Source organism: Schistocerca nitens, chromosome 4 (genome assembly GCF_023898315.1).
Source record: "Schistocerca nitens isolate TAMUIC-IGC-003100 chromosome 4, iqSchNite1.1, whole genome shotgun sequence".
Classification (NCBI taxonomy): domain Eukaryota; kingdom Metazoa; phylum Arthropoda; class Insecta; order Orthoptera; family Acrididae; genus Schistocerca; species Schistocerca nitens.
Window position 1 is genome coordinate 943,000,498 of NC_064617.1, and position 27,886 is coordinate 943,028,383.

The 27,886-nt window shown below is 43.3% G+C and overlaps 1 protein-coding gene across 1 annotated transcript in view; it reads left to right on the forward strand.

The window, feature by feature from the left end:
• Nucleotides 1-26,608, forward strand: part of LOC126252698 (mucin-4-like) — a 73,514-nt gene extending 46,906 nt beyond the window's left edge. Inside the window, exons 4-6 of the mRNA XM_049953601.1 lie at nt 13,881-13,940; nt 15,323-18,145; nt 26,330-26,608. Of these exons, the coding sequence (XP_049809558.1) occupies nt 13,881-13,940; nt 15,323-18,145; nt 26,330-26,608 (3,162 nt within the window). The remainder of the gene's footprint in view (nt 1-13,880; nt 13,941-15,322; nt 18,146-26,329) is intronic.
• Nucleotides 26,609-27,886: the final 1,278 nt, after the last annotated feature.

The following is a 27,886-nucleotide window of genomic DNA, read 5'->3' on the forward strand; positions in this document are numbered from 1 at the left end:
AGAAGCGCTATAAATGTAGGTTTGTCTTTCCTTATCTTATCTTCTAAGATATCTCGTAGGGTCAGTATTGCCACATGTGTTCCTACATTTCTCCAGAATCCAAACTGATTTTCTTCGACGTCTGCTTTACCAGTTTTCCATTCATCTGTAAAGAATACTAGTTATTATCTCGCAACCATGGTTTATTAAACTGGTAGTTCGGTTATTTTCACACCTGTCAGAAACTTCTTCTTGAAGTATGAGGGTATTCCGCCTATCTCATACATTTTGGACACCAGATCGGAGAGTTTTGTCATGGCTGGCTCTCTCTCGAGGCTATCAGTAGTACTAAAGGAATGTCATCTACTCCTGGGGTCTTCTTTTGACTTAGATCTTTCAGATATTTGTCAAATTCTTCTCACGGTATCATATTTTCCATCTCGTCTTTATCTACATCCACTTCCGATTCTATAATATTGCTTTCATGTTCATATTCCTTGTATAGACCCTCATATTCTCCTTCCACCATTCAGATTCCTCTTCTTTGCTTAGGACTAGTTCACTATCTGAGCTCTATCCCGAAAAGCCTCTTTAATTTTCCTGTAGGCAGTATCTATCTTTACCCTTACATTTATCCTCTAACTACTTCTGCTTAGCAGTTTTCACTTCATGTCAATCTCACTTTTTAGATGTTTGTATTTCCTTTCCCCTGCTTCCAAAGTACCAGCACAGCAAGGCCATTTTGGTTGATCTTACAAGGCCAGATCAGTCAATAATCAAGGCTGTTGCCCCTAAAATGTCTGAAAAGACTGCTGCCCCTCTTCAGGAACCACAAGTTTGTCTTGTCTCTCAACAGATACCCCTCTGTTGTGGTTGTATTTACAATATGGCTATCTGTATTACTGAGGTTCACTAGCCACCCTACCAAAGGCAAAGTCAATGGTTCCTGGAAAGGGGGGGAGGAAGCATATGATATTAGTGTTATAAAAAATCCTATTAGAGAGAGAGTAACAGAACGAATAGTTAATGATATTTTCCTAACAATTAATAAGTGGAACTCTGAAAATGGATTCTCCCTGTTTTGAGGAAAGAGTCTATACTCGGTTCTGTACAATAACTAGAGTCATACCAGCAAGTGATTTAGCACATGAACAGGAGTCAGTAAATAAGTTAGAATGTTCCAGATTTTTGACTGTACTTACTGATGTAAACTTCAACTGGGAGAAGCTTATTACCGAGATTCTCGAACAATGAAATACCATTGCTTTTGCTCTTCATGTAATTGCAAGTCTTGCAAACCAACGAATGACATGTTTTGCACATTTCCACTCAATAATGTCTTTTAGAATTGTCTGCAGGGGCTTCTCATCACTTAGAAAGTATCGACTACATAAAAGGCAGTAGTAGCACAATTTGGTGTTCACTAGTGGTCATCACGTAGGGCCCTCTTCAAGATGTTACGCATTTTAACTGCTCTATGAAGATACACATATTTGCTAATGACATTTGTCATAAATAATCGATGCCAATTTGAGAAGAATAGTGATGTCCACACTCAATAATATCAGAGCAACGATTAATCATTATTGCCCATTATTAAAGCCTGCAGTCGCTCAGAAAGGAGTTAAGTATGCATTGATAAAATTTTTTATTATTTGTATGCCAACATAAAATGCCTGACAGCTAGCAACGTAGGATTCAAATATGGCCCAAAATCATTTCACCTGGACAACTTCCAGTCGTTGGAAGAATTTCTATTTAAAACAGCTGGCCTGTGAAAAAAAGAAAAAGTCAATTCATTAAAGTGCAGATACATGAGTAGGACTAAAAAATAATATGTTCATTAATATTAACACTGATCATGTATACATATTCTGTAAATGACTGGTTACACATCATTTCGATAAAAGAATCATTCAAATGGTCTATGAGACATGTAATTAACTGACTAACTCCCAAACAATACATATAAACCAGGAAGCTGTGTGAATAGTAACAGTCATATGTCCATGACTGTCCTGCGAGTTAGTTGGAGTCTACACCTTAAAACTCTATTTAACTATAATTGCTGAAACAATTGAGTTAAGTTTTCGTCATCCTTATTGTAACCACCTGTAATGTCAAGCTAATAAAGAAGTTGTTTGTAACATATACTGGGGCTCTCCTCAGTAGGTAACTAGAAGTAGGATTTTTCAGGAATAGCTAAGAAGGCAGACAAAAGTGACACTATAGTGTACATGGATAAATGGGAATACATGTATAAAGCAGAGCAACTAGTACAGGAAAAGAAATGTGGAGGAACTAAAATCTTATCCAAATGAAAGTTTTCAGTTGAAGCTGAAAAATATATTTGAAGGTGGTAAAAATACTTACAGAATTATAGAAACTAAACTTAGTAGAAAACTTCGAGCAGTATCAGTGGTCAGAAGCCAGTACAAATTCATAAAGGCAATATTCTGATGAAACCAGTTATCAGCTTTCCCACATCACATTGCTAAGTGAGCACACCAATAACTAACTGAACACTTCAAAATAAATAACAACAAAAGTATAAAAACAACTTAGATTAATACAAATATAAAAAGATACTCACATCCCATCAACTGTGCAATTTATATGTATTTTGATGTAAAAGGCATGTACCTTTCAATGCCTTTTATTGCCATAATTAACATCATAAAAGAACAACTGACGACAAATCGGAACAGTCCTGTACTACCACAGAAGAACGGATACAAACGGTAGTAGTAATCACTGAGCAAACCACTTTCAGTTTAAGAATTCATTTTATTTACAAAAGGAATAGTCTAATACATGTAAGCTAACATCCTCATGAATCACACTGAAAACAGTACCGTTTGCAAAATAATAACAGCAAAAGAATATAAAATATTATACAGGTGCTGTTATTTAGACTATATGATATGCCTGATAAATGAGCCACAAGAACGTACAAACAGATTACGAAGGCAGATAAATGACGTACACCAAAACATTCAGTTTACTATGGAAGCACAAACACAAGAAACATTGCACTACCTCAGCCTCCACACCACACAACCATAGCATTCACAGTTACTAATTTTCCACAAAGCACACTGCAAGCCACCACCACATGCTGTGTGCTGAACGAAAAGGACCTCGATTTCCATCCTGGGTTTCCCATTTGATATCTCGAAGTATCTCTGTAATACTTCCAAATTGATTGAAACTGCCGGTAACAACCTGCTTCTCAAATCTTAACAATTACCTACTTTACATACTTGTTAATTAATGTCCATGTTGCAAACGCGCTTTGATGCTTTGATGTCTTCCTTTACCTCGGACTGTGGATATGGGTTGGGGGGGGGGGGGGTGAGATGGTGGGGGAGTGGGAATTCCAAACATTCGAGCAGTACTCAAGAATGGGTTGCACTGTTGTTCTATGCACTGTGTGTCTTACGAATGAATCACACTTTCCAAAACCTCTTCCAATGAACCTAAGTTGGCTGTTCCATACTACAGTCCTTATGGGATTGTTCCATTTCATATCGTTTTGCAGCGCTACGTATTGCTATTTAATCGACATGACTGGGTAAACCAGCACAATACTGTCAGTGTATTCGAACATGTTAGCACCAAATATTTAATATCTTGACGAACGAGTCAATACACTACCTCAGTGAACAACACTGAATGTGCTCCTCCTAAAGTACACTCGGTCTGCTGTATACTCTGTTCCACACAAAAGGCTTTCCCAAAACTGAAACGAATCGGCACACCTGTGAACTATCTCGACATTGTCAACTGCGTCATCCTACTGCGCATTTTCTGTCGTAGAGGAACCTTTCCCGAGACGGAACAATAAATATAAAAGCTCATTCGTCCTCAGTTCTAATCATTTTCTAGCTTTTTTTTGGCAAAACACTGATCTTTTCGTAATAACAAGATATAAAACTCTTAGGAAGAGCTCAGACTTTATAAATATCAAATGGTTCAAATGGCTCGGAGCACTATGGGACTCAACTTCTGAGGTCATCAGTCCCCTAGAACTTAGAACTACTTAAACCTAACTAACCTAAGGACATCACACACATCCATGCCCGAGGCAGGATTCGAACTTGCGACCGTAGCGGTAGCGCGGTTCCAGACTGTAGCGCTTAGAACCGCTTGGCCACCCCGGCCAGCTGAATATCATTGTTTAAAATCTTTATATCTCAAACAAAAAAAAATCAATTTGCAGTTACTGCTCACAATTTAACAATTTATTTTTGCAATCGCTTGATAAAATTTTTCTCCATAACCCATATAAATTATAAAAATATGTGTATATATGTTCCGCATCTCCTCCTAAGCCAATGCAGCGATTTCAGCCAAACTTGGTTCACATATTATTTACTGTCAGAGAAACACTAAGGGGGTAAGAACCCACCTGTCAGGCTGGGGGTGAGGGTGAGAAAGTTGTGTAGCCCACGACGCGAGAATACACTGTATGAGAATGAGCCTTGCAGCTAACTTTACACATAATTTCAAACCATCACGAAACTTTTCTCGCTGACGACCATCACAAATTAATGGGAAGAAAAAAGTTTATCGCCTACTACATTTTAGCTGTTCATGCAATAAAACTTCCACATGAAGCATGACATTCTAATTTATTATTTCTTTACTACTAATTGTATTCGTGAAACATTTTGCTAATAGTATCCTCTTGTATCACTAAATGTACCATAAAAATTATCTCGTTGGACGACGCTTAGTTCAGGAGATATGACTTCATAAAGATTGCAACACGTTTAAATATATTATGCAGGCAGTTTCCACATCTGCCACTGAACGTATCTACAAAAATGTCTAATTGTACAACACATGACACACGAGATGCGATGTCATAAAAATTGAGCTGTGCGAAAGTGAAACGGCAGGGCGAAATTTCCTATACAATAAGCTGAAATATACGTACCAACATGCGTGAAATAGGTTTAAAATGTGTGAAATGTATTTGACATGTTCGTATATGGGAAAAGCAATAGATTTACTCACCTCAAACTCCCGCAACTATTTCAACCAAAGCTGACACACTCTTTAATTACAGTCCGTAAAGAAATACTACAGGTGTAAGAACCATTAGCCTCCTACTGGGGTGAGAGTGATATCGTGGGGAGAGAAGAGAGGACAAGGACAGACAGAGAGGGTGAAAGAGACAGGAGGAGGAGGAGATGGACAGAGACAGTAGAGGGCGAACTGGACAGAGAGAAGAGGAGATGGGCAGAGAAAGGTAAAAGAAGATGAACAGAGACAGGACGAGGAAGAGATAGGTAGAGAGATGGGGGAGATGAGCAGACAGAGGGGCAGAAGGATAAGGACAGAGGAAGGTGGACAGAGAGAGGGGAGAGGAGGGGATCGGCACAGAAAGGAATGGGGAGGAGGTAATCAGGAAGGGGGGGTGGGAAGATATGGACAAAGAGAGTGGGAGAAGGAGATTGGCAAAGAGAGGGGGAGGAGGAGATTGAAGTGGAGGGGGGAAGAGGAGATGGACAGGGAGAAGAGGGTGGAGCAGATGGACTAATAGACGAATGGAATAAATAAACGCCCCGGTAACGCCGGCTTTCTCAATTTATCATTAAATAAGCACTACTAAATCATTTCAGATGTCGACGACACACTACGTGAACGTAAAAGTAAAGCTGTTCCGTTACAAAGTGTAATTCCCGTGGAAAGAGTAATTAGTTTTTCTCGGGTTGCAAAATAGGTTATTTCATCTGGCGCAAGCCGTGTAAGGAAGATTAAAATACGAATATTAATATGAGCAACCTATCTGAAATTTGCTGTGTGACTCTTAAATTCTGATTTGCAAGGCACCGAGAAAACATTTTAGGTGTCAGCTTTTGTCCCTGGTATTTTTTTCTTAAGCTTCGACACGGAAACCTGTTTATACGTGTTAAATGATTTTACAGTGGCGGAAGACAGATTCTTGCACCTGGCAGGTAAGTGGGTGTTACGGTGACAGGTAGCAAGCCTTTAGAAACACTATTCCATAAGCACTTTTCTCCAGACGACACTGCCCTGTACCTTATCACTGTGGATGTTGAGAGTTTCTAATTCAAACTGTGTCAAGACAGTGGGATAGTGTCGCAAGTTCTCAGAATACTTTTCGGAATCCGTTTCCGGCGTTTAAGCAATGGGAGAAGATTGAAAACTGCTTCTCACTTAGCGTACCACCGTCTGTAGTGCTCCCCAACAGTTCCTACAAAAGACGTACACCGAGTGCTCTCCACAACGGCTACGTAAATGGGTTTGTGCTATGAATATAAGCGATCAACTCTCCATGTGTTGTACTAAATTTGTAGCTTACTATACAAGAATGAAATTATGAGAGATGAACAGAAATCAGACAGTGCTGTAATCCGTATATTGCGATCTAAGCATTCAACATCAGTGCCGCAGCATCGCTGACAGAAACTAAACCAGCTACAAACATGCTACTGAAGCGTTTGGTACATAATCAGAAAGGCAAAGACGAAAAGCGTACCGTTAAGAACAGAGGAAAGGCTGGTCAACCCCTTAATGCACCGTGAATGAAAGAGTGAGTGTTTCAGGTAAGTGACGGCAGGCGCTTATCGATGGCAGGTCTACATCCCTAGCGATGCGATACGAGAGGAGGATAACGTTGCTTATCAACCCGTGACGACATTCCTGCGCCCAGCAGCGCTGACCACGCGCGAGACGTTCGAAATTATAAACCGAGTTGCGATATGGTGCTGGGTGCGGCTATTTAAGCCCACAGAACGGGCAGAAACAGCACAGCGCCGGGTTTATCCTCCAGCAGACATGAGGACTCTGGTGAGTGCCTGGCACAGCCATGCAACAAGTGGTAACTTGGCAGTTCCACTGTTCTCTTCTCACTTTGCAGTAGTCCGAATCCATAGAGTTCCTTTTTGTATTATAGGGAACTCTCACTTTATACCGATTAAGTCATTTAAGTATCATTTTTCGAGACTATGTCTCTTGAGTGATTCCTAAGCGCTATACAAAAGAACAAAATCAAAGAAAGCAGTAAGATCTTCATTCATTACTCTGTAACATTTCTTTGTAAATGATGATGAACGATTGATTGTTTTATTTCCACGATCGTTTTAGAATTTTATACGTATCGATTGAAAAGAAAGTTGTATGTTAGTGATCGAAACGAAATAATGTGATGGTGGGTTTGTCCTCCACTAATCTTTCCTTTATTGGGAATTACACAGGTTTTTTTTTTCACACCGTTACGGGTCGATGTACAATTGCAAAATACAATCTACATAATTAAGCAACTAAGCTGCCTCACGATGATACAGTCAGTTGTAGGTTGCCTATCCAATGGCTTCCAGGCGCAACAAAAGTTTGATTTTCAGTGTTTCGTAGAGTCATTGACCGAATTTGAAAAATTTTAATACTGTCAGAAGTATAACCTTATATTACAGGTTTCACACACTAAGACAAGCACCACAGATAGAAACTGTATATACGTGTTGGTGCAGCGTCAGGCGGACTTCATTCAGTCAGTATTTGAGAATTAGAACTCTTCGTGAATTCTAACGTATTTAAAATATAATTTCAAACCATAACGAAGCTGCTTTCCACTGACACCCCCACAAAATGATGAGAGGAAATAAGTTAACCGTTTACTAAATTTTCGTTCTTCCTGCAGTCAAAATTCAGCAGAAGTATTGACGTTTTAACTTACAACTTCTTCACCACTGACTCTATTCGCACCAAAAAAATGGTTCAAATGGCTCTGAGCACTATGGGACTTAACATCTGAGGCCATCAGTCCCCTAGAACTTAGGACTACTTAAACCTAACGAACCTAAGGACATCACACACATCCACTCCCGAGGCAGGATTCGAACCTGCGACCGTAGCAGTCGCTCGGTTCCGGACTGAAGCGCCTAGAACCGCTTCGCCGCCGCAGCCAGCATATTCGCAACACATCTTGCTGACATTATCCATATATACCACTAAATGTGCCTACAAAATTATATCATTGTTCGACATATAGTTCAAGAAATTTGACGACGTAACGATTGAGATGTGTAAAAAACTAGCTTTTGCTTAAAACGGTGCGCAAGTTAGCCGCACTCTACTCATTCATTGTGTGACAATAAGATTATTTAACTACTCAACAAACGTTAAACATCTGTACCCTTCTGTAGCAGCGTGGTCAGCACAGCTTTTTTAACGAAAGGAGCCCTGGTTCGAATTCCGACCGAACCGTAGATTTTTTCCGCTCGGGGACTGGGTGTTTTGTTATCCTTAACTTCCTATTGTCAAAACTGACACAAACGTCACCTCAGAACACACTATTGTAGCGTCTTTACACTTCAGAGATGGCTGTATTGGCTCGAACAGGATGGCATTCATAATGATTCTAAACTTTTTCTCACTTGCATGCATAACGTGAAATATTTAACACTTTAACTCATTTGCGAATTCATCAGAAGTTTGAAGATGTTTTATAAGTGGGAGTTTAAGTCTTTATGAAATCTGGGGTTTACTAGTGATATCGAAATACGGAAATATTCAATACATTGAGATTGTAACTAATGAAGGAAAGAAGATTAGTTTTCAGCGCCAAGTTTTCGACGCAATAATTTGAGATGGACGTTGTTAACACTCCCACTCATCCAGTTGCTACTTTTCTCTTGTCGAAAACCGCGGCTAGCGTAATTTTTATTACCAAATCCCGTGTTCATACTAATCAGTAATGGATGAAAGTTGAGGATCTGCATGATGACAAAAGTAGCTACATGAATAGCGAAGCAGCTTTAGCTTCGACATAGATATTAATTAGGCGACGGAATTAAATACAAAGCATTCTTTGAACAAAACAACATAAAAGAAAGTACTGTGTGCCACACTAGGAGTAAGTTCCGTAATTACTTGCTACGAAATGTAAATATTTTATCGTCAGTATTACTTTCATGAAGGAAAGGGCGATTCTAGACGTGTACCGGCGCTTATAAATTTTGTTGGTGCGCAACTGCTCTTTAACGTTATACCTGCACAAGATTGACAGGTGTACAGTAGCGAAGCGTAGAGCTGAGAAGTAGGTGAAGGATATGCTGAGTGAAAATCGATTTGGATTCAGACGAGGCGATTCTGGTACCGATGCGTCTTACCGAAAAGCAATTACAGAAAAATAAACTCACTTACATTGCCTTAATAGATCTGGAAAAGACATTAATTAATATTGTCTTTCAAGAGTTGTTCAGAGCGCTGGAGAAAGCAGACAAAGATAAGCGGGTGATATTCAGTTTCAACTACAACGATGTGGCTGGAGTTAGACTTTCTTAGGTACAAGAAGCAAAAATTGAAACAGGAGAGAGACACGGAAGTGCTCTCTCTCCTCTTACATTTAATGCTTACATCTAGGAAACAATAGACAAAATTCGCTAAACAACTGAGCTGGGAATCGAAATTCACGGTCGAAGATAACAATGCAGCGATATGCATATGATATGGGTGCGACCATGGAGACGGAAGAATATCTAGATAAGGCTCTCAGCTCATTGGAAACGATTTTCTGTAACCACTATGAGACGAGAATAAATAACAGGAAGACAAAAGGGTTGCAGTGACGAAGGCGAATATCAACCTCTAAGAATGAGAATTGAAGAACAGATGTTTGAAGTGATAAAGAAATTTACATATTTGGGAGCAGGATCAAAAGGGATGGTAGATGCCTAACAGAAGAATTGAAAATTGTATCAGGCCAAAATTTCATTTAATTTTAGAAAGAACTCGCTCATCAGCAAAAACATCACTCACTAAATAGGGGAATGGATCATGAAAGCGTCTGAATGGGGTATGGCCCTAAAAGGGTGTGAAATTCGAGCAATAGGAAAACAAGAGATAAGACGGTTCGAAGCCCTGGAGACTTAGCGCTATAAAAGGTTGTTGAAGATCGAGGGAGAGGTAGATTTACCTGTGAAGAGGTGCTGAAAAACAGAAAGCGAACTATATCCCTCTGGAAGAAGAAACGAACTCTTAGGATTCATTTTAAGACAATGACGCCATGGGATCATCTTCAAAAGGAGCTAACGATGGAAGAATCACCGCGAACGACCAAATATGTCAAACATGCATACATTATGAGTCATGGTGGGTGTGCTACTATATCCCTCTGGAAGAAGAAACGAACTCTTAGGATTCATTTTAAGACAATGACGCCATGGGATCAACTTCAAAAGGAGCTAACGATGGAAGAATCACCGCGAACGACCAAATATGTCATACATGCATACATTATGAGTCATGGTGGGTGTGCTACGTATGCACAAATGAAGATAAGGCAGATATAAGTTAACTGCTGCAACGAATCTCAGGGGTGAGCACTAGAGAAGAGGAGGCGACAGTAGCAAAGAAAAAAAAATAAAGAAATGATGAGCACTGCACACTCACAACCTCAAGTCCGGAAGAGATATGAAGGTCTCAAAATATCTTCCATATCATCAGAATGACAATCCCGGTACTCGTCCTAACAACGTGAAATATGGATCTGAATGGGGCAAATCAACCATATGTAGGTAACAGTCTACAACGAATCACAACGCGCAATTTAATCACAAGTTCATATCAAAGCGCGTTAAATAAATTGGCAGTAATTAATATCTTTGTCAATGGAAGTGACTGTGTGGTGTCACCGCCAGACAGCACACTTGCTAGGTGGTAGCTTTAAATCGGCCGCGGTCCATTAGTACATGTCGGACCCGCGTGTCGCCACTTTCAGTAATCGCAGACCGAGCGCCACCACACGGCAGGTCTAGAGAGACGTACTAGCTCTCGCCCCAGTTGTACGGACGACGTAGCTAGCGATGCACACTGACGAAGCCTCGCTCATTTGCAGAGCAGATAGAATAGCCTTCAAATAAGTCAATGGCTACGACCTAGCAAGGCGCCATTAGCCTTACATAGCTTGTATCTAAAGAGTCTCACTTGTATCGCCACAATCTCCAGATGTAACACAAGGATGGATTAAAGTTAAGTATTCCAGAAGCTACGTACTTTTATTTATAGCATTCTTTACGTATCCTGTTTCAGACTTCACGCCATCCTTCGTGAGCTTATAGCGTGCATTGCGGTCCCCTCAAACCACACTGTGTCGGCACTTCTGTCGACACATCAGACTGTTGTCGATTATCATTCTTTTTAGAAGCTAACACGTAAGATGATGATGTCTTTTACTCTCCGTTTCCCCGCTCAAGGCTTTCACCTTGTAATGATTTGGAACCACGTTATTATACTGAATCATAACAACAGTTAATCGTATTGCACAGTTTTTATCGATAGTACATCTTTCAGTCGCTACTCTATTGCTAACACTTGGTTCAAGAACCATAAAAGAAGGTTGTATACATGGAAGAATCCTGGAGATACTAGAAGGTATCAGATAGATTATATAATGGTAAGACAGAGATTTAGGAACCAGGTTTTAAATTGTAGGACATTTCCAGGGGCAGATGTGGACTCTGACCACAATCTATTGGTTATGAGCTGTAGATTAAAACTGAAGAAACTGCAAAAAGGTGGGAATTTAAGGAGATGAGACTTGGATAAACTGACTAAACCGGAGGCTGTACAGAGTTTCAGGGAGAGCATAAGGGAACAATTGACAGGAATGGGGGAATGAAATACAGTAGAAGAAGAATGGGTAGCTATGAGGGATGAAGTAGTGAAGGCAGCAGACGATCAAGTTGGTAAAAAGACGAGGGCTAGTAGAAATCCTTGGGAAAGAGAAGAAATATTGAATTTAATTGATGAAAGGAGAAAATGTAAAAACGCAGTAAATGAAGCAGGCAAAAAGGAATACAAACGTCTCAAAAATGAGATCGTCAGGAAGTGTAAAATGGCTAAGCAGGGATGGCTAGAGGACAAATGTAAGGATGTAGATGCTTATCTCACTAGGGGGAAGATAAATACTGCCTACAGGAAAATTAAAGAGACCTTTGGAGAAAAGAGAGCCACTTGTATGAATATCAAGAGCTCAGATGGAAACCCAGTTCTAAGCAAAGAAGGGAAAGCAGAAAGGTGGAAGGAGTATATAGAGGGTCTATACAAGGGCGATGCACTTGAGGAGGACAATATTATGGAAATGGAAGAGGATGTAGATGAAGATGAAATGGGATATACGATACTACGTGAAGAGTTTGACAGAGCACTGAAAGACCTGAGTCGAAACAAGGCCCCGGGAGTAGACAACATTCCATTAGAACTGCTGACGGCCTTGGGAGAGCCAGTCCTGACAAAACTCTACCATCTGGTGAGCAAGATGTATGAGACAGACGAAATAGCCTCAGACTTAAAGAAGAATATAATAATTCCAATACCAAAGAAAGCAGGTGTTGACAGATGTGAAAATTACCAAACTATCAGTTTAATAAGTGACAGCTGCAAAATACTAACGCGAATTCTTTACAGACGAATGGAAAAACTGGCAGAAGCCGACCTTGGCGAAGATCAGTTTGGATTCCACAGAAATGTTGGATCACGTGAGGCAATACTGACCCTACGACTTGTCTTAGAACCTAGATTAAGGAAAGGCAAACCTACATTTCTAGAATTTGTAGACTTAGAGAAAGCTTTTGACAATGTTGACTGGAATACTCTCTTTCAAATTTTGAAGCTGGCAGGGGTCAAATACAGGGAGCGAAAAGCTATTTACAATTTGCACAGAAAACAGATGGCAGTTATAAGAGTCGGGGGGCATGAAAGAGAAGCAGTGGTTGGGAAGGGAGTGAGACAGGGTTGTAGCGTCTCCCCGATGTTATTCAATCTGTATATTGAGCAAGGAGTAAAGGAAACAAAAGAAAAATTCGGAGTAGGTATTAAAGTCCATGGAGAAGAAATAAAAACGTTGAGGTTCGCCGATGACATTGTAATTCTGTCAGAGACAGCAAAGGACTTGGAAGAGCAGTTGAACGGAATGGACAGTGTCTTGAAAGGAGGATATAAGATGAACATCAACAAAAGCAAAACGAGGATAATGGAATGTAGTCGAATTAAGTCTGGTGATGCTGAGGGAATTAGATTAGGAAATGAGACACTTAAAGTTGTAAATGTGGTTTGCTATTTGGGGAGCAAAATAACTGATGATGGTCGAAGTAGAGAGGATATAAAATGTAGACTGGCAATGGCAAGGAAAGCGTTTCTGAAGAAGAGAAATTTGTTAATATCGAGTTTAGACTTAAGTGTCAGTTAGTCGGTTCTGAAAGTATTTGTACAGAGTGTAGCCATGAATGGAAGTGAAACGTGGACAATAAATAGTTTGGACAAGAAGAGAATAGAAGCTTTCGAAATGTGGTGCTACAGAAGAATGCTGGAAATTAGATGGGTAGGTCACATAACTAATGAGGAGGTATTGAATAGAATTGGGGAGAAGAGGAGTTTGTGGCACAACTTGACAAGAAGAAGGGACCGGTTAGTAGGACATGTTCTGAGGCATCAAGGGATCACAAATTTGGCATTGGAGGGCAGCGTGGAGGGCAAAAAGCGTAGAGGGAGACCAAGAGATGAATACACTAAGCAGATTCAGAAGGATGTAGGTTGCAGTAAGTACTGGGAGATGAAGAAGCTTGCACAGGATAGAGTAGCATGGAGAGCTGCATCACACCAGTCCCAGGACTGAAGACAACAACAACAACAACAACAACAACAACAACTCTACTGCATCCCCAGTGCTTTATCCTAGCCAGAAATATTTCAGGGTTCCACTCACTTCCATAAGCCTTCTTTTGCTCACGAAGTCTTCGTAGGTCGCATGAATGAACGAGATCACGAAAAAAGATTCGGGATATTTTGCTTCACTCAGCTATTGCAATGTTTCAGATCATTGTTTGCTTGTTGTTTAATACCTACGTGTGAACACCGGAATTGAGAAGTCGGAGAATACAGTATACGAATTCTTTAATGTTATGAATGCATTAAGTCGCAAGAAGACTGTGCGTGCGTAAAACTTATTCGTTTATTTGTTATTTCGCCTGTTACGGCAAGATACCGGTTAAGATAAATGGGGTGAAAGTATGTCATCACGAAGTTTTATACAAGAGACGTGTCGAACACATATGTAGTTGATATACTCCTCAGTTCAGTCTCTAAGGACATAGCTTCAAGTGGGCAGCCGATATGACTAGAGAAAGAACGATACAGATCGATCAGTAAATGCCAGTACCACCATCGAGGATTGCACAGTGACATCTAAAATTATAGCAGAAGTGTGTCGTGAAATTAGTATCAGATGGATAACTTGCAATGTGATCTCACCACAGTGAAAGCGTAGGGCTTACGATAAAGCGAAGCATTTAAGCGAGTATATTTATGGTATATTCGTCAATGATAACAATGATACCGAAACGCTTTATGCTCGAAGTACAACATTATTTTTGTACACACGAAAAATAATGACACAGATATGCCGGCCGTTGTGGCCGAGCGGTTCTAGGCACTTCAGTCGAACCGCGCGACCGCTACGGTCGCAGGTTCGAATCCTGCCTCGGGCATCGATGTGTGTGATGTCCTTAGGTTAGTTAGGTTTAGGTAGTTATAATTCTAGGGGAGTGATGACCTTAGATGTTAAGTCCCATAGTGCATAGAGCCATTTGAACCATTTTTTGACAGAGATATTGCTTCTTCAGAGACACAACTATGTAGTAATAATGATAAACTCAGAGCCTAAAATATGATTTAAAAATAAATCAGCTTACTTTTTAATGAATGTAATAGTTTTCTTTTTGTCAATTACAGTCTCTAAACATATGGATTACTTGCATCAGTTGTCACTGCACAGACAGAATGAAAACTAAAATGAGAGTTGTGTGTCTGTTAGAAATCAGTTACAAAATTAAAGAAAGGAAACACGTTTTAATGTCTTAATTTAAGTGGCCAAACTCGCAATAATTCTGAATGAACCAAACATCGTCAATAAATAAAAAAAAATTGAGTGACATGGCAATAGAGCCAGTGAGAGTATGAAAATCGTTGGTACCAGTACAATCAGGATTACACGATATTTTATTTCATATTTTGTATGTATGCATGTGTGTGTGTGTGTGTGTGTGTGTGTGTGTGTGTGTGTGTGTGTGTGTGTGTGCGTGTGTGTGTGTGCGTGGGTGGGTGGGTGGGGTAGGTGGGTGAGTTCATGTGTGTGCGTGTACGTGGGTGCGTGTCCGTAATTTAACCCACCAATGATTTACGAGTATTCATTGGTAATATTTTGTCATTATTACTGACGTATCAAATATCGTCTATTCATGATGAAACAGGATCACAATCACATTTTCTTCACGTACTGAGTGCTACAACACTGCGACTTGTTTTCTTGCAGGTCGTCATGTGTGCACTGCTTGCAGCTGCCTTAGCGAGGCCTCGTGTCCTGTTGGAAGCCGCACCGTCACCGTGCTCGGCAAACACAGGAGCAGCCGGTGCTGTCATCCTGAGAGACAGAGTTGCAGCCATCATGCAAAAAGAAGACGCCGCATCTGTTAGCAACGAATCGACCCACTCTGAAGCGGCCGGTTCCGAAATGTCTAGTCTGTCTCCTTCTCCTGAGAAACCTAACAGTTCCCCAGGCAGCAAGTTGAACACCTACCGGAACATAGGTCTTACTTCCGGTAGCAAAATGCCCTCACTTGGCTCCACGAGTTCGTCTCAAACGTCGCCATATTCTAAAAATGCTCTTAGTATTCAGGATACCGATAGCTCCGACACATCTAAGCTGTCTCCTATCGCCAACAAACGCGACAGTTCATCAGAGAGCAAGTTGAGCCCTCACCGTAAGACAGGTCTCGCTTCCGGTAGCAAAATGGCCTCACCTGGCTCCCTTAGTTTGTCTCAAATGTCGCTAGAATCTAAGGAAGCTGTTATCCTTCAGGATACTGATAGCTCCGAAAAGTCCAACCTGTCTCCTTTTGCCGAAAAACCCGATAGCTCCTCAGAGAGCAAGTTGAACCCCAACCGCATGATAGGTCTCGCTTCTGGTAGGAAAGTGCTCTCACCTAGCTCCATTAGTCATTCTGAAACGTCACCAAAATCTATGAATGCCGTTAGTCTTGAAGTTAGTGATAACTCCGAAAAGTCCAACGTGTCTCCTTTCGCCGAAAAACCCGACAGTTCATCAGAGAGCAAGTTGAGCCCCAACCGCATGATAGGTCTCTCTTCTGGTAGCAAACTGCCCTCATCTGGCTCCCTTAGTCTGTCTCAAACGTCGCCAGAATCTAAGGAAGCTGTTAGCCTTCAGGATACTGATAGCTCCGAAAAGTCCAACGTGTCTCCTATCGTCGACAAACCCGACAGTTCATCAGAGAGCAAGTTGAACCCCAACCGTAAGACAGGTCTCGCTTCCGGTAGCAAACTGCCCTCATCTGGCTCAAATAGCCCGTCTCAAACGTCGTCAGAGTGTAAGGATGCTGTTAGTCTTCAAGTTAGTGATAGCTCCGAAAAGTTCAACTTGTCTCCTTTCGCCGAAAAACCCGACAGTTCATCAGAGAGCAAGTTGAACTCCAACCGTATGACAGGTCTCGCTTCCGGTAGCAAAATGCCCTCACCTGACTCCAATACACCATCTCAAACGTTGTCAGAATCTAAGGATGCTGTTAGTCTTCAAGTTAGTGATAGCTCCGAAACGTCTAACATGTCTCCTTTTGCCAAAAAACCTGACAGTTCCTCTGAGAGCAAGTTGAACCCCGCCCGTAAAATAGGTCTCGCTTCTGGTAGCAAAGTGCCCTCATCTGGCTCCAATAGCCCGTCTCAAACGACGTCAGAATCTAAGGATGCTATTAGTCTTCAAGTTAGAGATAGCTCCGAAAAGTCCAACTTGTCTCCTATCGCCGAAAAACTCGGCAGTTCTTCAGAGAGCAAGTTGAACCCCAACCGTATGACAGGTCTCGCTTCCGGTAGCAAAATGCCCTCACCTGGCTCCAATACTCCGTCTCAAACGTCGTCAGAATCTAAAGATGCTGTTAGTCTTCAAGTTAGTGATAGCTCCGAAACGCCCAACATGTCTCCTTTTGCCAAAAAACCTGACAGTTCCTCAGAGAGCAAGTTGAACGCCAGCCGTAAAATAGGTCTCGCTTCTGGTAGCAAAGTGCCCATAGCCTACTCCATTAGACCGTCTCAGACGTTGTCACAATCTAAGAATACTGCTAGCCTTCAGGATACTGATAGCTCTGAAAGATCCAATCAGTCTCCTTCCCAAGAAGAACCTGACAGTTCATCAGAGAGCAAATTGAACCCCAGCCGTAAGATAGGTCTCTCTTCTGGCGGCAAAATGCCCTTGCCTGGCTCCATTAGTTCTTCTCAAACATCGCCACAGGTTAAGAATGCTGCTCGTCTTCAGAATATTGATAGCTCCGAAGCGCCCAACTCGTCTCCTTCCGCCGAAAGAGCCGACAGTTCCTCAGAAAGCGTGTTGGTGGATAACAGTTTTGTGAATCTGTCTTCCGGTAGTAAAGTGTCCTCATTTGGCTCAGTTAGTACCTCTGGTAAATCACCATCGCTTAAGACTGCAGACAGTTTCTCAGATTTTGAAACGTCCAGTGTCTCTGAATCTGCCGAAAGATCCAAAGATAACTTACCTGTCAGCAACACATTTCAAAATATTCCAGTAAGTAATCTGCGAGCCCCTTCCTCTGTTAACTCCCAAGAAACTATGAGCAATATTGTCAGGGTAGACACTTCAGCTGCATTCCAGACTGTCAACAAGCCTAGTACCTCATTTGTCGATCTTTCTGCCAGCAACTTCCCAGCGAGTCTCTCTTCTGAAACCGAAGCAGATTATTCTCTTGCCAGTGCCCATCGCTATCCCATCAGTAGCTTCGCTCCTGCAGTACCTGCCACTGCTATTCCTTATTTGAACACTGCCAATAATTACTGGCTTTCCTGCAGGCCTTTCTGCAGCCATTCAGATAACAGTGTCAAAGTGAACCTACCCGTGACAATGATGTGCACAGCTCCCAGTCCTAACAAGGCCATTTTTGATATTCCCATTAGCAACTCGTTTCCTGTTCTTCGCACGGAGGACAGATTCTTACCTGACATCATTGTCGTCTGCAGAAAAGATGTGGACACTATCCAGGGTGAACTTCTCGCCGACTCGCCGTCCAACTGTGCGATGACTCCGCAACAACTGTCATTGGATCAACTTAGTAAGGTGAGAAATTGATTACATAAACTTGTTTTCTGTCAAATGAACTTTTATAGCTCCCGGCCCTTGGAATAACGCAGGTTTTAAATGCTTACAAAAATTCTTTCGTACCATAACCGAGCGAACTATACATTGCTTAATGTGTTTCAAGTTGTAGTGTATGTTGTGTGTTGACAGACGACAAAAGGAAGTACAAGGGCAGTCTCTGTATGTATGCAAATAAATCGTACGCTCATAACAGTATTCATACTATTCTCTTTAACGAACAGTCACATCTTGCGTTACATTCTAAGCTGCGTAATATGTAACCAATCTCAACGAAAAAAGGATCTGAGATGGCATAGCAATACACGTTTTCATCTGTGTACCACTACTAATGCATTTGCTCTAACTGTATTTTTAATAACCTAAAACTAATAGATGTCCCATAATTTAGTAGAAATTTTCTAGTGTTTCATTCCACGCTAAAGAATTCTTTAATCACTCAGAGATAACTCACATGGTTTGACATTAGAAACACTAGAATCTTCATTAACTCTCGGAGTGCCTAGGGATTCCTAATTTTAGAGATTTGTGTTTCCCTTGAGCTTTCCATTCAGCTGTGTCTTTGGTCAACAGTACTGTCGATAAAATTACTTTTCCGCGATCTAAATGTCTACTAGGCACAAATTCAGGTTTCAGAAGCAGGTAGCGAAAATCATTTTCGTTTCTAACGTTTTCACCTTAGGAAGTATAAGTGTATAGAGCCTTCTCATGTGGTAGTAGAGCAAAGTTGTGAACCCAAGCTAACATTAAACTGAAGTAAGATATAACAAAATACGCTGTTGAAAATTTACTGGCCATGAATGCAGGAAGCCACCTTGCACCTAGATGTTAAGCAGCAGAAAACACTTATGAGCTTTCACGGCTTCGCCCTTGTCCAAAAAGTCAAACATTTTAAGTAGAGCAGCCACACGCATCAGGCTGAGAGAGCACAGAAATTAAGAGGCTGTCTAGCAGACACAGACAGTGACTTTACTCGCTCATTCAGCAGCTGATCATTTGCCGTTGTATAAGACAGTTGACAACAATAGGCCTCAAGGATAAACGGATGTGAAGTATTTTTGCCTAAAGGGATATATGAAACATACGGAAACCTAAATCATATTTGACTGACCAGGAACAACTAGTTATTTGTGAACAAGACAAATTTAAAAGAAGCTGCTACTAGTTCACTCCTTACGCTAATGAGTAGAAAGTCATCTTCTCTAATTAACGCTTTAAAGAAAAAAGTATTAAAGACAATGCATCTAGGTTAAACACCGGAAATTCAGTTGTTCACAGTCGATTTTTAACGCTCGAAATGTTTTATAATTTTTCTGCAGCAACGGCTTCATAGAATACACTATATCCTCCCTGACCGAATTAATGAAGACTTGGAAATCGTGTGTATAGTGCCTGGGAAACTTTAGCACTTTCGCGATACTTTGTGATTGCGGGGTGATGCGTGCATCAGAGTTGAAAAAGGCCATTTTCGATCATTGATTAAGGAAATAAGTTTTAGTGGGTTCGATTATAGAGGATATTCGGAAATTCCGTTATAAACTTCCAGAACTTCTAGAAGGGACTGAGTACATAATATTTTGACGAGGAACCCATTTCCGGAGACATGCCATTTTCATTCTACGACGGTTTCCATTCAGATGTTTAACTCTTGCACTCCTGTTTGAAGAATTGAATTGGGCGTGACACAGTACAAATAATAGGTAACAGTTGTAAAGCAGTACAATTATTAGGTAACAAATATTAAGGAAACATAACGAAACATCAATTTATCACTTCCACTGTCCTGTCAGGTGTCTATTCTCATACCCGTCAAAGAACATTCGTTTCTGTTAGCACTTAAACTTGAGGTTTTTATGTTATTCCAAAACAAAAAAGAACCCAGCATACTGTAGGTACAAGACAGTAGTGATACGTTACAATTGCGGCTTGATGTAGCGGCCACCAAAGTTGTTACAGACATTGTATCTACGAAGCGTGTCCTGGTATACACCCCCTATCTCACATGGTTTCTCTTCGGTTTCTAGCGGAGGTGGCAGAATTCTTGCTAGTAGAGCTTCCTCTATCCCTAAAAAGAGTATTGTAAATTAAACTTTGCATACGACCTCACAAAAAGTAGTTCTTAGAACGCAGTACACGTCATCGTGTCTACCCTATGCATACCAGGACTAGCAACTCTGAGACTTATTTCCCTCAGCAGATGTGGTAGCGTTACACGTCTGAACTGAAACAGTCGTAGGACGGAAACAGTACGTTTCAGGACATGGGGTCCGATTCGAAATACACTCCTGGAAATTGAAATAAGAACACCGTGAATTCATTGTCCCAGGAAGGGGAAACTTTATTGACACATTCCTGGGGTCAGATACATCACATGATCACACTGACAGAACCACAGGCACATAGACACAGGCAACAGAGCATGCACAATGTCGGCACTAGTACAGTGTATATCCACCTTTCGCAGCAATGCAGGCTGCTATTCTCCCATGGAGACGATCGTAGAGATGCTGGATGTAGTCCTGTGGAACGGCTTGCCATGCCATTTCCACCTGGCGCCTCAGTTGGACCAGCGTTCGTGCTGGACGTGCAGACCGCGTGAGACGACGCTTCATCCAGTCCCAAACATGCTCAATGGGGGACAGATCCGGAGATCTTGCTGGCCAGGGTAGTTGACTTACACCTTCTAGAGCACGTTGGGTGGCACGGGATACATGCGGACGAGCATTGTCCTGTTGAACAGCAAGTTCCCTTGCCGGTCTAGGAATGGTAGAACGATGGGTTCGATGACGGTTTGGATGTACCGTGCACTATTCAGTGTCCCCTCGACGATCACCAGTGGTGTACGGCCAGTGTAGGAGATCGCTCCCCACACCATGATGCCGGGTGTTGGCCCTGTGTGCCTCGGTCGTATGCAGTCCTGATTGTGGCGCTCACTTGCACGGCGCCAAACACGCATACGACCATCATTGGCACCAAGGCAGAAGCGACTCTCATCGCTGAAGACGACACGTCTCCATTCGTCCCTCCATTCACGCCTGTCGCGACACCACTGGAGGCGGGCTGCACGATGTTGGGGCGTGAGCGGAAGACGGCCTAACGGTGTGCGGGACCGTAGCCCAGCTTCATGGAGACGGTTGCGAATGGTCCTCGCCGATACCCCAGGAGCAACAGTGTCCCTAATTTGCTGGGAAGTGGCGGTGCGGTCCCCTACGGCACTGCGTAGGATCCTACGGTCTTGGCGTGCATCCGTGCGTCGCTGCGGTCCGGTCCCAGGTCGACGGGCACGTGCACCTTCCGCCGACCACTGGCGACAACATCGATGTACTGTGGAGACCTCACGCCCCACGTGTTGAGCAATTCGGCGGTACGTCCACCCGGCCTCCCGCATGCCCACTATACGCCCTCGCTCAAAGTCCGTCAACTGCACATACGGTTCACGTCCACGCTGTCGCGGCATGCTACCAGTGTTAAAGACTGCGATGGAGCTCCGTATGCCACGGCAAACTGGCTGACACTGACGGCGGCGGTGCAAAAATGCTGCGTAGCTAGCGCCATTCGACGGCCAACACCGCGGTTCCTGGTGTGTCCGCTGTGCCGTGCGTGTGATCATTGCTTGTACAGCCCTCTCGCAGTGTCCGGAGCAAGTATGGTGGGTCTGACACACCGGTGTCAATGTGTTCTTTTTTCCATTTCCAGGAGTGTATTATGTACTCACTGCTCTCTAAAAGTCCTAGAAGTTTGTAACGGGAATTTCTGTACAGTCTGTATGTTCTGTTGCTGTGTGTTTCCCATCATTAATATGCTATTAGGAGTTTTAGAAAACAGGTTCTAACAGGAAGTACTGCGTTTCCTGGCATATCTACTCAAGTACGAGGAACGTTTACTCAGAGGTCGATGGTGCTCTCTATTTGTACCCCACAATATCTTCAGTGGATTCGTATCCAGCTCTGTGGACTCCGCTCTAATGCTACTTTGAAAGGGAAAGCACTGCATCATCGATAATCTGAACACAGTTGTCTCCTACAGTCACCTCCACGCTCTTCTCATGTGCCTAACCTCATACCCGTGGAAGCTGACTGCTGCTAGAATTATAATTGAAATGTAACAATGAATCACCCAGTCTTCATAAACTGCATAATTTCTTTTCCGGGAGAGAGTTTGGTTTCTGGCTCTTTTCTGAAATTATTCCACAAAAAAAACTTTTCTACAACTACACTTCACTTCTTTGTTTATTTTCTATGACCTTTATCAAGTGTTCATGCTCCCTGAAGTCGTCGTCATGTTACTCGGGTACACACTTGAGTCAGATGTCATTGAACATGCACATCCTCACATACTACATGATCTTAGTACAATGATAGGTCGTGTCTGGCAAGTATGAACACTCGATAATTGCCATTTGGGTCTGAATTCTTTCTCACGATCTCTTGTCTGGTATGAAGGGACCCGCCACGACTCCCACACAGCAAACTCGTAATGTCAGAGAAGTGTGTAACCAAGTGCCATCGACTATTTGTTGGGTGAAATCCATTCTCTGTAATTCTCCACAATCTTTGGATGTATGACTCTCTAGTGCCATGGAAATTATTCCATAATGCCTTAACACATGTTCTGTCTTTCTGTCCTTTCTTCTAGACAATCTTTTCCATCTGTTCCTCTCCCCGCGGACCCTGTGGACAACCTCATCATTTCCTATTAGTCCGCTTAATTTTCAGCATCCTTCTGTAAAACCACATCTCAAACGTCTAGTTTCTAATCTTTACTGGTATTCCTACACTACCTGCTCATGACTCGCTTCCATACACCACTCAGCACCAAACGTACATATTAAGAAATTTCTTTCAGAAATGAAGGCTAACTTTGGGGCTACAGAGGACTGCTTGCTTATATCCTTCTTATTCAGTCCGTCAAGCGGTATTTTGTTTCCTTGGTAGGGCTTGGGAGGACAATTGTATTATTTTGTTTATCATATGGTTCAGAAGATTGGTGTTAATTTTATCGCTAGCGTCGCTTCTGCTATACCTCATTGCTTTCCTTAAACTGATAGAACTAAACTACTGGCCATTAAAATTGCTTCACCGCGGAGATGACGTGCTACAGACATGAAATTTAACCGACAGGAAGAAGATGCTGTGATATACAAATGATTAGCTTTTCAGAGCATTCACACAAGTTTGGCGCCGGTGGCGACACCTACAACGTGTCCAACCGATTCCTCATACACAAACAGCAGTTGATCGGCGTTGCCTGGTGAAACGTTGTTGTGATGCCTCGTCTAAGGAGGAGAAATGCGTACCATCACGTTTCCGACTTTGATAAAGGTTGGATTGTAGCCTATCGCGATTGCGGTTTCTCGTATCGCGACATTGCTGTTCGCGTTGGTCGAGATCCAATGACTGTTAGCAGAATATGGAATCGGTGGGTTCAGGAGGGTACTACGGAACGCCGTGCTGGATCCCAACGGCCCCGTATCACTAGCAGTCGAGATGGCAGGCATCTTATCCGCATGACTGTAACGGATCGTGCAGCCACTTCTCGATCCCTAAGTCAACAGATGGGGACGTTTGCAAGACAACAACCATCTACACGAACAGTTCGTCGACGTTTGGCGCGGCGGCCGCTGTTGGCCGAGCGGTTCTGGCGCTACAGTCTGGAACCGCGCGACCGCTACGGTCGCAGGTTCGAATCCTGCCTCGGGCATGGATGTGTGTGTTGTACTTAGGTTGGTTAGGTTTAAGTAGTTCTAAGTTCTAGGGGACTTATGACCTCAGCAGTTGAGTCCCATTACGCTCAGAGCCATTTTTGACGTTTGGCGCAGCTTGGACTATCAGCTCGGAGACCGTGGCTGCGGTTACCCTTGACGCTGCATCACAGACAGGAGCGCCTGCGATGGTGTACTCATCGACGAAATTGGGTGCACGAATGACAAAACGTCATTTTTTCGGATGAACCCGAGTTCTGTTTACAGCATCATGATGGTCGCATCCGTGTTTGGCGACATCGCGGTGAACACACATTGGAAGCGTGTATTCGTCAGCGCCATACTGGCGTATCACCCGGCGTGATGGTATGGGGTGCCATTGGTTACAAGTCTCGGTGACCTCTTGTTCGCATTGACGGCAGTTTTAACAGTGGACGTTACATTTCAGACGTGTTACGACCCGTGGCTCTACCCTTCATTCGATCCCTGCGAAAGCCTACATTTCAGCAGGATAACGCACGACCGCATGTTGCAGGTACTGTACGGTCCCTTCTGGATACAGAAGATATTCGACTGCTGCCCTGGCCAGCACATTCTCCAGATCTCTCACCAATTGAAAACGTCTGGTCAATGGTGGCCGAGCAACTGGCTCGTTACAATATGCCAGTCACTACTCTTGATGAACTGTGGTATCGTGCTGAAGCTGCACTCACCATCCAGGCTGTGTTTGACTCAATGCCCATGCGTATCAAGGCCGTTATTACGGCCAGAGGTGGTTGTTCTGGGTACTGATTTCTCAGGATCTATGCACCCAAATTGCGTGAAAATGTAATCGCATGTCAGTTCTAGTAGAATATATTTGTCCAATGAATACCCGTTTATCATCTGCATTTCTTCTTGGTGTAGCAATTTTAATGGCCAGTGGTGTACTTACGACTAAATACACTCCTGGAAATGGAAAAAAGAACACATTGACACCGGTGTGTCAGACCCACCATACTTGCTCCGGACACTGCGAGAGGGCTGTACAAGCAATGATCACACGCACGGCACAGCGGACACACCAGGAACCGCGGTGTTGGCCGTCGAATGGCGCTAGCTGCGCAGCATTTGTGCACCGCCGCCGTCAGTGGCAGCCAGTTTGCCGTGGCATACGGAGCTCCATCGCAGTCTTTAACACTGGTAGCATGCCGCGACAGCGTGGACGTGAACCGTATGTGCAGTTGACGGACTTTGAGCGAGGGCGTATAGTGGGCATGCGGGAGGCCGGGTGGACGTACCGCCGAATTGCTCAACACGTGGGGCGTGAGGTCTCCACAGTACATCGATGTTGTCGCCAGTGGTCGGCGGAAGGTGCACGTGCCCGTCGACCTGGGACCGGACCGCAGCGACGCACGGATGCACGCCAAGACCGTAGGATCCTACGCAGTGCCGTAGGGGACCGCACCGCCACTTCCCAGCAAATTAGGGACACTGTTGCTCCTGGGGTATCGGCGAGGACCATTCGCAACCGTCTCCATGAAGCTGGGCTACGGTCCCGCACACCGTTAGGCCGTCTTCCGCTCACGCCCCAACATCGTGCAGCCCGCCTCCAGTGGTGTCGCGACAGGCGTGAATGGAGGGACGAATGGAGACGTGTCGTCTTCAGCGATGAGAGTCGCTTCTGCCTTGGTGCCAATGATGGTCGTATGCGTGTTTGGCGCCGTGCAGGTGAGCGCCACAATCAGGACTGCATACGACCGAGGCACACAGGGCCAACACCCGGCATCATGGTGTGGGGAGCGATCTCCTACACTGGCCGTACACCACTGGTGATCGTCGAGGGGACACTGAATAGTGCACGGTACATCCAAACCGTCATCGAACCCATCGTTCTACCATTCCTACACCGGCAAGGGAACTTACTGTTCCAACAGGACAATGCACGTCCGCATGTATCCCGCGCCACCCAACGTGCTCTAGAAGGTGTAAGTCAACTACCCTGGCCAGCAAGATCTCCGGATCTGTCCCCCATTGAGCATGTTTGGGACTGGATGAAGCGTCGTCTCACGCGGTCTGCACGTCCAGCACGAACGCTGGTCCAACTGAGGCGCCAGGTGGAAATGGCATGGCAAGCCGTTCCACAGGACTACATCCAGCATCTCTACGATCGTCTCCATGGGAGAATAGCAGCCTGCATTGCTGCGAAAGGTGGATATACACTGTACTAGTGCCGACATTGTGCATGCTCTGTTGCCTGTGTCTATGTGCCTGTGGTTCTGTCAGTGTGATCATGTGATGTATCTGACCCCAGGAATGTGTCAATAAAGTTTCCCCTTCCTGGGACAATGAATTCACGGTGTTCTTATTTCAATTTCCCGGAGTGTAGATAACGTAATAAATTGTGGCTGTGTAGCTGTTATTTGCTGAGATACCATCAGTATTTACCGCGTCACTGGTTGCAGGTCGGGGCAGTCTACACTGCTGGGGATCCGGCAGCCGCTGCCTTTTCTCCAGCGTGTGCCATCGTCGATCCGGCGGCCGCAGCTCCGACCGGGCTGTCTGCAGACACCATCACTTACGCTGCTCCGTGGAGCGTGTCACCAAACACCGTCACCTTCGCTGGCTTTCCTGTTCGTGCAGTGGGACATCCCACGACTGTTCCACACCGTGTGCCTTCGAACACCATCACATTCGGTGGTTGGCCTGCTACTGCTGTGCAGTACAACAGGCTGCTGTTTTAATGAACAGTCATCGAGGAGCCATCAGCGCCGCTGGTGTCCCTGTTCGTGCACCGGCTTCTGCGAGCTGTTAAGTCGTGGCTGTGTTTATTTGCCTCACTGGCTAACAAACCCATTCACGAGAGAGCATCGAGAAACAGTGAAGCTGTTTGCACGGAATGTACACTGTTTTGTAAACAGCAGGTCTGGAAAAAGGCGCCATAAAAAAGACGAAAGACGACCATATCTAGAAAATCGTGTACGCTATGTTGTTAGTGATGTGAATAAAAATGCAGTTGCCGCTTAATTTTCATTTGCTTATTCTTACATGTTCCTTAACTTATTAAGTAATATGGTTTAACACAGTTTTTGAGTCATTTAATGACTGAGGCATGAACAGCAAAAAGAAAAACAGGAGCAGCTATAACCATCAACAACAAAGAAGAGCGCGCAAGAAAATAGACAGCAAGAAGAGGGAAATGAGAAGTATGAGAAACGTAGTTATGAATTTACATTATCGAGGACAATAAGAGAAGTGGTGTTTCATATCATATGTTTGAAATGTCTTCACGACCAGCACAACAAAAAGAAGAAAAAATCTTCAAGAAAACAACCGTGAACTAGTCTGCGAAATATATTTTGGCAAAAAAGAGAACTGTTGCGACGTTATCCTCAGCAACGAAGCGATTAACCATAATATTTACCGATATGTACCAAGATAACGGGAATGAAGTTTTAAACTAATTTCTGCAGTTGAGAAGGCCAGACGGTTGGAAAATGAATATAGTACTTGTAACAAGAGTAAAATATATAAATGAAACTTATAAAACATTTCCCACTTCATCTGGGCGACTGGTACAGTAACTTCATAAAGATAATGTCTTGGTTCGAAAGTATGTTCGCACCCATGTCTGTTTTATTCAGGAATATCTGAAACTTCTACAATTCCACTTGCATATACAAGGCTGTAACCACAACCAAAGAAAGACTTACTTTTATATATAATATTATCCATGTAGGGGGACTGTGGCCGAATCCACTACCGGGGCAGAGCAGTCTCGGTGGTATAATTTAGTCTAAAGGTGCTAGAGTGCGCTCAGACAGATAATTGTTTGCCAACAAATATCTGTTATGGTTTAATAAGATTGCTACTGTTACCGCGCTCCAATTACATAGTCGCTATTCAGCTGTTACAATTAACTCGACTAACTATCCGGGGCGTTTCCAAGCAACGTACGGCACGTCTGTAGTTTTTTCTTCACAATCAACGTTTTTTTTGCCTAAATCAGTATGTTCTTAGCT